General features: G+C 36.1%; 1 protein-coding gene across 1 annotated transcript; it reads left to right on the top strand.

Annotated features, from left to right (window-relative positions):
- The first annotated feature begins 6112 nt into the window (after nt 1-6112).
- Nucleotides 6113-8560, top strand: LOC133784738 (protein NRT1/ PTR FAMILY 5.2-like). The gene is made up of 4 exons (XM_062224017.1): nt 6113-6327; nt 6431-6648; nt 6752-7314; nt 7664-8560. The coding sequence occupies exons 1-4, from the start codon at nt 6195-6197 to the stop codon at nt 8499-8501; spliced, it is 1752 nt and encodes a 583-aa protein (XP_062080001.1). The 5' UTR covers nt 6113-6194; the 3' UTR covers nt 8502-8560.
- Nucleotides 8561-10287: the final 1727 nt, after the last annotated feature.

Genomic DNA, 10287 nt, shown 5'->3' on the forward strand with positions numbered 1-10287 from the left:
TGAGAAGGAGGCAGAGAAGCTGGCAAAAGTTGCAAAGGAGGCCTCCATTTTTTATGAGGATGTCCCGAGGGTTGAGGAGGGCACTTCACAGGCCTGTGCAGCTTCCTCTAGTCAGGTTGCCCAGCCTGAGTATGAGCAATTGATGCAGAGGCTCAAGAGGGTTGAGGAGGGCTAGGCAACCTTACTTCAGAATCAGGCTACGATCATGGCTCAGTTGGCACAGTTGCTTTCGCTGGTCTCAGGTCGATCCACTGACGTAAAATCAGATACAGAGTCTGATATCTTGCCTGCAGACTACGAGACCGGTGATCAACCCTCCACTCCACAGGCCCAGACATCTGTAGTTGCCAGTGATGCTGATAGTTCCAGTGTACGAGCACTGCAGCCTGAGGAGGCAGCTGGCCTTGAAGTTGTCAGGAAGAAACGCAAGCCCAATCATTTTGATGACTTCACTGACCCAACGAAGAGGATGAGACAAGATAAATAGGGGCTAGTTGCAGAACCTTTAAGGAAGTGCAACCTGCAGCAGGAGAAGAGCTTCCATAAATGGATAATCGGGAAGATCGACAATAAGAGAGATCAGAATGTCCATACTGGGACGCACGGTGTCGCATGGTTCTTGCAGTTGCACACAGTCCAGACTTGGCGTTGGGATTCGGTATGTTAATTACATTTATGTTTTCAATTCAATCTTAAAATATATTGATGGTATTAACGAATTTTAATGTTTTTTCAGCATATTGATGTCGCTTTGCACATGCTACGCCGCCGACGCCACTTTTATCGTGCTGCATTTCGGCAGGATGCTGCAATCATGAACACCATATTCCCCCAAGTGTGCCTAGGTCGTTGGAATCATTTCAGAGAGACTGGCACTAAGTATACATGGGACGACGATGTGCTGAAAATGTTGAAGGGCGATGATAATCAATTCTTCTTATCATGGCAAAATATGAGTGAAGTATATTTTGCCTTGCACGTCGAGAAAGTCGCACATTGGATCTCCATCGAAGTCTCCATTCCAACTTGGTGCATCAACATTTATGATTCCAACCATAGCGTGCTTAGTCTGATTCTGTTTGAGGAAGTGATCAAGCCTTGGTGCTTATTGTTGCCCTCTTTGTTATGGTGTTCAGGCATGTTTGATGACCATGAGGACCTCCAGGTATCTCCTGAGCAGAACGCAAAACCTTTTTCATATGCTCGTATTCCTCCAGAGGAGTGTCCTCAGACTAAAACAAGGTATTCCCCTATTTAATTAGTGTATTTTGAAAACTGAATAACAAAGTTATTTTTATCTTATATTGACATAAAATCGATTATATGCAGTGGGGATTGTGGTATGTTTGTCATCAAACATATTGAGCATTTGGTTGCCAGGCTACCACTTGATACCATTATCGATGAGAACATACAACATTTCAGGACCAAGTGGTGTGTGGACCTATTCTATCAGAATTTGTCCCCCTGATGCTCCTTACAATTTCCTGATACACATTTTGTATAAGCATTTGAACGTGAATGAATTTCTTCTGTTAACATATTTGTAAAATACTAATTTTAAGATGTTGCACACTTTTTTACTTAGTTTTTAAATTTGAAGAAAAGTATATCAATTTCTTCATATATGTTAATTAAAAATTTATAAATTAGGGACCCTTAGGCTATGGAGTCCTATGTTTGGGTCTGACCTGCCTTAGCTAGGACCAACACTAATTAAAAATCACAAACTATAATCTGTAACATAATATATATATTTGAATAATTAGATATATTAAAGAACTTTCATTTATTTAAGTCATATTGTATGGAGATTTATTTATTACAAGTAAATGCATAGCTCAAACCGTTTGATTAATCATGTTAGAAAATAAAATCCAAACTCGACCTATTTTTAAAGGGATTGATATGACACAATATAGTTAGTTTTGTATATTATTTTTTATGAAACAATATTTTTTGAAAAAGTTATTAAATAAAAAACTACTAAATTCACATAATGTATCTGCCTCGACAAAACGCAATGGATCAAACCAAATCAACCTCGATAGCTAAATAATAATAAATGCATATATTTAAATCAAAACTAACAAAGTATCAAAATCAATTGAATAATTACATAACACAAATTTTTAAATCCTAGCCTTACATGACTTCCTATTGTGCCCACTACCACCATATCTGCTACACTTACGTTTCTTGACGATCTTTTCCTCACGTGAAGCATAGCGGTTTGTCTTTCTCCTACCCACTTTTTGCTTCCTGGGCCTTCCTATAGGGGTTTTCTCAATGAGGACGCCGACAATCGTATCTCTGATGTGATCAGGGATTACCTATTCATCCTCGTTCCTAACAGGGTAAATAGTATCTTTATAAGTGTCCCTCAATGCCTCGATTCTATAGTAAGGGGAACACAATGAGTAAATGTTTATGCTTCTTTTTTTGGCTGCAGCAAAAGCATGTACACAGGGTATCCCAATGGTTTGGAACATGCCACAAGAGCATGATTTTGTTGCCAAGTTCACCTCACCATCACCATTACCATCGACCACAAGAAATTCGTGATGACCAAGGACTTAGACATCCAAGAAAATTTCTTTATCACCTATTTGCTTCAAATCATTTTCCATCTCAGGTGATAACACAGTTGTTGCTTTTGCAGCTCTTTCACGTCTATCTGCAAACCAAGAATGAAGAGTGAATCTTATGAATTCAAGAAAAGTGGCGATTGGAAAGCTCCTTGCCTCCTTGGTTTTATTGTTAAAGCTTTCTGCATAGTTACTCGTCATGATATTGTATCAGTTACCAGGAAAATAAGCGCTACTCCACCTTTCAAAGACAATTCCCTCTAGATATTGAGCAATGGGCGGATCAATTACCTTAATCTTTTCAAAGAACTTGTGAAATTCCGTTCTTCGAAATGCGTATGCTGCACACCCCATGATGTCTTACACGTGGTCAGTTTTGAATTTTGCCACCACATTCATACAGATGTGATGGTAACATGCACCGTGATAGGCATCTGGGAAAACAAGCTCCAAAGCATGATTAATGCTTTTATGCCTGTCCGATACAAGAGCAAGGTTCTCAACGTCCCCTATGGCTTCCTTCAATTTTCTCATGAAATAAGTCCAAGAGTTATGGTTCTCACTGTCCACCAATACAAACGCAATTGGAAACAACTGGTTGTTTGCATCCAACGCAACAGCATAGAGCATGTGGCCACCATACTTATTCTTCAAGAATGTGCCATCCACACAAATTACAGGACGACAGTACTGGAAACCACGCCTAGAAACACCGAGGGAAAAGAAGCAATATAAGAAACGACCATCTTTGCTACAAAATCAGTAATTGTACCTGGGTTCTTATGCTCCAACTGACACAGGTATCCAGGTAACTTGGAGTATGATTCCTCAGGTGTCCCTCTGACATACATAAGAGCCTTTTCTCTGCATCTCCACGCCTTCCCATAGCTCATTTCGACCCCAAAATGATGATTCATGTCCTCCCTTATGTTGTTTTCCATGTACCGAGTACCATCGGTAGCAAATTTCCTCTTGATTAGGTGCTCAACAACCCACGGTGATGCTTGACGATGGTCCTTATCTCAAATTTCTTGTGAGCAAGTGTGTACTTCGTTGTATACAGTAATCTCGAACATTTCAGATCGCATTTTTGTCTTACCCCTCAATCTCCAACCACAATCAGGATCCTTGCAGGTAATGTACCACACATCAGTCCCAGATTTCTTCACCATAAACTCAAAATTATTCTTCATCGCAAATATGGATGCTTTGGTTTTCAATTCAAGCTTGTTCTGAAAGAACTTCCCAAGGTGCAATTCTCTTGAAGCTTTGCTGGTTGAGGAATGATGTTGATGTGAGGCCTCTATATCCTCTTTGGTGAACATGGGAGCACTCCATGTTCTACGATCTTCACCTAAGTCCAATGGAGAACTCCATCTAAAACTATCATCGGTTCTACTTGGACCTGGACGACTACTGCTGGTCCCAGGTGTTTGCCAATCTTCTATTCTGCGCTCCTCATCTACCATAACATCTTAACTCTGTGTTGGAAAATCTGCCCTAACATCTGGCCCACCAAGATCTGTTGCATCAGCAACAAGATCATCATTGATATAAGAATCGTAGCCATAGGGATCGTACTCCGCCGTGTCATGCACATATGACGGATCTCTAACCGGGATATCATCATGGACTATCACATTTGGATTTGTCTCGGGAACACATGTTCCAACGTCACCTACCGGGATATCATCATGGACTATGACATCTGGATTTGTCTCGGGAACACATGTTCCAACGTCACCTTGAGTTCCTTTGAAACCATGACATGGAGGAGAAATGTTCTCTTCAAATCGAACTTCTTTATTAACGCTGGCAGAAGCCGATGCATTTCTTACACCTCCCTTCTTAATCAATGTGACACATAGAGGAATGAGCTTCTCTACAGATTTCGATGCTAACCCAATGAATGCACGCACATGCCTATCATTTTTTATAACGGTAGGTTTGACGGATTGTGATAGGCATGTGTACGGGACCTCAATTTTCAAGTCATGCACACATTTATCCACTTCAAGCTCATCGTACAGAATGCCAAGCAGTTGCTCATACGTCACACCCTTCTCCACAGGCAGAACTTGATTTTCAGCATCTCTGAAAATCCAATCCCTATTTTTGAGTTCCCAAACACCATTGAATGCAACAAATACGGAAACAGTAGAATCTGCAACAACAAAAAAAAGTCAAAAAGTTAAACTACAACATAAAACAACAAAATATCGATTTCTATTGATATATGTCGAGTCCTATCGAGGTCACACCTATCGAGTTTTATCGAGTACAGTCGAGGACTATCGAGGCAAACAATCCAATTAAACTCTTATACACCTATCAAGTTTTATCGAGTACAATCGAGGACCATCGAGGTATTAAATCCAATTAAACTCTTATACACCTATCGAGTTTTATCGAGGACCAACGAGGTATTAAATCCAATTAAACTCTTATACACCTATCGAGTTTTATCGAGGACCATCGAGGTATTAACATCCTAACACTATCGAGGCACGTCAAGGTCCATCGAGGACCATCGCGCCAGCATGCATGCAACACATCGAGACCTATCGAGTTTCATCGAAACTCATCGAGGCAGGAAAAAAATCCAGAAAAAAAACGCACGAAGTATCCAAAATTCATTCCGACAATGAAAAATTGCAATAAAACATGAAGGCATACACATATCTGTTCGAAATAAGACAAGTAATGTAACCAGACAAGTTTCCTCACTACATATAACAAATATATACTTACCCATACAATTTTTTTCCCTAGATCTGAAATCCAAAATGAAATTTCTTGACTTGAAATGACTCACAACTTGCCCCTAGATCCAAAATGCAAATTAATGGTGGTTGGCTTTTTTTTTTTTTGTGTACGAGAGTTTGAGAGATAGAGAGGGAAAACATAAGAGATAGAGAGTGAAGACTATGAGAAAAAGAGAGGGAAAATTATGCCAGGGGTATTTTGGGTAGTAACGTCATTAGTAGCACCAAAATGAGAGTTACATAGGGATATGGTATTTTTTAAATATAGTGTCACTTATTGCATTAAAACTCAAATTTCCCAAAGCATTTTGCACTAATTGAAAGCATTTGCAGGAAAAAGAGTGGTTGTCGTTTAAGAAAGAGAAGGAAGAGAAGAAAAAGAAAAAGGAAAAGAAAAAGAAAAAGAAAGAGAGATGGAAAAAAAAGGTGGAAAAGTAGATAAAAACAAAATGAAAAAAAAAACAGCTTACTTTTTCTGATAGAGATTATTTAAAATTTGGTATTTCAACATCGATATTTGTGTATTTAAATTTTTCTATGTTAGATTTGTTTTTTTATTTGATTTGTAAATAAAATGTAAATTTTTTTCGGTGCGATTAAATATATATTTTTAATTTTTTAATATATTTTCTACGTTATATATTTTTTTATCAGCACAAAAGAAATAGTATATCAAATAAATCGCGCAAAAAATTATTCACGGATCAGAAATACAAAAGATGCCCACCGAAAGTCCATACCATAGAATCCTCCTTAGTCATATTTGTTTCCAACCATAGAATCCTCCTTAGTCATATCTATCTAGCTATAGCTGATTTCAGTTTCGAAGAAGAAAATTACTATGGTGCTGGTTGAAGAAAACGGCCATAAAAATGGAGAAGAAGAGTATGCACAAGATGGGGCAGTGGATCTCAAAGGCAGACCTGTTTTAAGGTCAAAATCTGGAAGGTGGAAGGCTTGTTCCTTCATTTTAGGTAAGTTATTAACTTCCTCATTATATATATATGTGTTGTTATATGTATATATATGCTATATATGATAAATGGGATTTTTATATATTTTGTACTTGTGTTGTAGTGTATGAGATATTTGAGAGATTAGAATACCAGGGAATTGCGGCAAATCTAGTGATCTACTTGACAAGAGAGCTCCATCAAGGCACTGTAAAAGCTTCAAACAATGTCACCAATTGGAGTGGTACCGTTTGGATGACCCCAATATTAGGTGCTTATGTTGCAGATGCATATTTAGGCCAATTCTGGACATTTCTCATTGGAACATCAATTTATCTCATGGCAATTATATCTATATATAGTTCTTCTCATCTCAAGTTTTGGGTCAATGACAAGGTGGAATTTTTTAAGCATCTAAACTTCAGTGTTGCATATGCACATACAGGGAATGATCCTGCTAACACTAGTAGTTTCATTACGAGCTCTAAGGGCATCACCTTGTACTAATAATGGAGAAGACTGCTCAGATGCCTCATCTATGAAAGTGGGCATGTTTTATTTGGCACTTTATGTAATTGCAGTGGGAAATGGGGGCACCAAACCTAATATCTCAACCCTTGGTGCCGGACAATTTGATGAGTTTGAACCAAAGGAAAAGGCCCAAAAACTCTCTTTCTTCAACTGGTGGGTGTTCGGCACTTTCATCGGTTATCTCATCTCAGAAACTGTTGTGGTTTACATTCAAGACAACGTGGGATGGTCCCTCGGCTATGGCCTTCTCACTGTGGGGCTTGGGATCTCGATCTTGGTGTTCTTATTGGGTGTCCCATTTTATAGGCACAAGTTGCCTTCAGGGAGTCCTTTTACCAAGATGGCTAAGGTTATTTTGGCAGCTTTTACTAAGTGGAAGGTGCCTTTGCCTGATGACCCAAATGACCTTTATGAGTTGAGCTTGGAAGAGTACACTAAAAAGGGCATCCATAAAATCGACCACACCTCTTCATTAAGGTAAATTACATCTATATGGCAGGGTCCCACTTTGGTATAACTAGCTTTATATTACGAATATTGGCATGTGCTTGACATCACATCCCATGAAATATTACTTTATGATTAGAGAGTGATACACATTATTTAATTGTACCAAAAACAATAACAATATGCCACAATTGTTTCCCTTAGTAATACTTGGGCATTAGGTCTTAGGCCTGATCCGCCTGTGGCGAGGGACCGGGCTTGTTGAGCATGAATGGTGCCCAATACTATTTGATGCAGCACATGATATTAGGCATCCTATAATGTATCAAGTAATGTTAGCAATACTTTGATCTTACTAGCTAATTAACACACTCTATAGGTGCCTGGACAAAGCTGCTGTGAAGAGTGGAATAACAAAGAGACCATGGACTTTATGTCGAGTAACTCAAGTAGAAGAAACCAAGCAAATAGTGAAACTACTCCCTCTTTTACTAGTCACCTTCATACCAAGCATAATATCATCTCAAATACACACACTTTTCATCAAACAAGGCACAACCCTAGACAGAAGCATGGGGCCTCACTTCAGTATCCCACCAGCATGTCTCACAGTCTTCACAACAATCTTCATGCTCATAAGCATCGTCCTCTACGACCGTTGCTTCGTCCCGGCCATCCGGCGGTACACGAAAAACCCTAGAGGGATCACCATGCTTCAAAGATTCGGAGTTGGGCTTGTTCTCCACGTTGTGATCACAATCACAGCTTGCTTAGCTGAAAGAAAGAGACTCAGCGTTGCAAGAGAGAATGGTATCGTTGGAAAGAAAGAGATAGTTCCTCTTTCGGTTTTTATTCTTCTTCCTCAGTTTGGTTTGATGGGATTAGCTGATGTTTTTGTAGGAATTTCAAAGCAAGAGTTCTTCTATGATCAAACGCCGGAGGGCATGAAAAGTTTGGGGGCTTCGTTCTTTACAACAAGCATGGGAGTTGGGAATTTTCTTAGTAGTATTCTTCTTACAACGGTTTCTAATATCACTAAGGAACATGGCCAAGGGTGGATTTTGGATAATTTGAATGTGTCTCATTTGGATTATTACTATGGCTTCTTGGCTGTCTTGGCGTTCCTTAATCTCATCTTCTTTTGGTTTGTTGCCAAGTTCTATGTTTACAATGTTGAGGTCAACCAGAAATCCCAGGATAATAATGTAAATTCATAGTACCCAGAAAAAAAAACTAAAAGTAATTGGTACAATGCATATATATGATCATGTGCTTATATTCTTCGAAAGAAACATCCTTTTATTATATAAACTAGAAAACATAACCGCGCTTCGCGCAGTTTTTATAATTATTAAAAAATTATATGTATTTTAAAATATTTTTTGGGAGATTGTTGAGTAGGGATTCATTTTCACCGTACTCGTACAATATGTTTTTTATATGAACACGTGAGAGCGTCTTGACCACAATTTTTTCACAATGGTGTTCCTTGTATAGCAAACCTCTTGCAGGTTTTTAAAAAATTCTAAATAATTAAAGTGTCGAAAATAAAGTTAAAAAAGCTTGTTATACGTGTGCTTTTATTTATTATTATTATTATCATCATTATACACTTTGCGTGATTTTCTTTTATAAAATGTCAAAATTATGTATAAGAAAATTAATGTTTTGTGTAAGACTTATCTTGGCCGATTACCCATTTGAACCATTTATTTTTAAAAATTAACTTTTAGATCTCCTGTTTTGTCAAAATGTTAAATATAGGAATGGATAAATCGATTATTTGAACATTGTATTTTGACCGATTACCCGTTTTGACTCTTTATTTTTAAAAATTAACCTTTGGGCCATGTATTTATTGAAAAGGTGCAAAATTCTTTATAAAAATTAAATTATATATATAATTTATATTTTCTGTAAAGGTTCACACTATTTTGAACCTTGTATTTTAGCCGATTACCCGTTGGGACCTTTATTTTCAAAAATGAACTTGTGGACTTCAAGTTTTATCAAAAGGTTAAAAATAGGAATATATAGATTGGTTATTTGAACACTATATTTTGGCCGATTACTCGTTTCGACTCTTTATTTTAAAAAAAAAACCTTTGGACCATGTATTTATTCAAAGTGTTAAAATTCTTTATAAAAAGTAAATTATATAAATATATATATAATTATCTATATAATTTATGCTTTCTATAAGGGTTCACACCATTTTTAACTTTGTATTTTAGCCAATTACCCGTTTGGACTCTTTATTTTTTAAAATTAACTTGCGGACCTTGTGTTTTGTCAAAATATTGATTATCTATTTGAATAATTTATTGTTAAAAATTAACATTTTGATCTCTTGTTTTGTCAAAAGGTTAAAATACAAATAGGTAGATTATTTATTTATTTGTTTATTATTATTATATATAGATATTTTTAATTGACATCTATTATTATTAAAATAAAAATGATAAAAAAGAGAAAATAGATAGAGTTTTTCCTTAATTAATTAATAGCTATAAATTAGAAAAGTAAAATAAAAAATCAGAAAAATTCACGGTTATTTATATTTATAATTTAATTAAACAGTTGTCGTAATTAAATATCTAATCAAATTTGAATTCAAATTAAAAAATGTGAAAAAAGAAGAAAATAAAAAGGGTGCTTTTGAGCAATTTTAGAATGTCACATCATATAAATATATTAGAAAATATACCCGCTTTCGCATAATTTTTTTATAATAATTTTAAATATATATTTAAGGTAATTTTATATTTGTTTGATAAATATTATAATTTGAATTTATAAATTTTGTAATTCAACTATATATATTTAACGTAATTCTATATTTGTTTGATTAATTTTATAATTTGTATAATGTAAGTGAAAAATTTATACCTTTTGTAATTCCTCTAATTTTTTTTTAAGTTATGCTCTAATAGTAAAATTGTATAAAAAAGTATTTAATTAATCAATTATTTGTTTCTATCTCCTTTCAAGAAATTAATAGAA

The sequence above is a fragment of the Humulus lupulus genome, chromosome 1 (assembly GCF_963169125.1).
Source record: "Humulus lupulus chromosome 1, drHumLupu1.1, whole genome shotgun sequence".
Classification (NCBI taxonomy): Eukaryota; Viridiplantae; Streptophyta; class Magnoliopsida; order Rosales; family Cannabaceae; genus Humulus; species Humulus lupulus.

What these genes read in the sequence shown, in the direction of transcription:
- LOC133784738 (XM_062224017.1), top strand. Translation starts at nt 6,195, where the DNA reads ATGGTGCTGGTTGAAGAAAACGGCCATAAAAATGGAGAAGAAGAGTAT. An exon ending in GGCTTGTTCCTTCATTTTAG is followed by an intron (nt 6,328 to 6,430) that starts GTAAGTTATTAA and finishes CTTGTGTTGTAG; the next exon opens with TGTATGAGATATTTGAGAGA. An exon ending in GACCACACCTCTTCATTAAG is followed by an intron (nt 7,315 to 7,663) that starts GTAAATTACATC and finishes CACACTCTATAG; the next exon opens with GTGCCTGGACAAAGCTGCTG.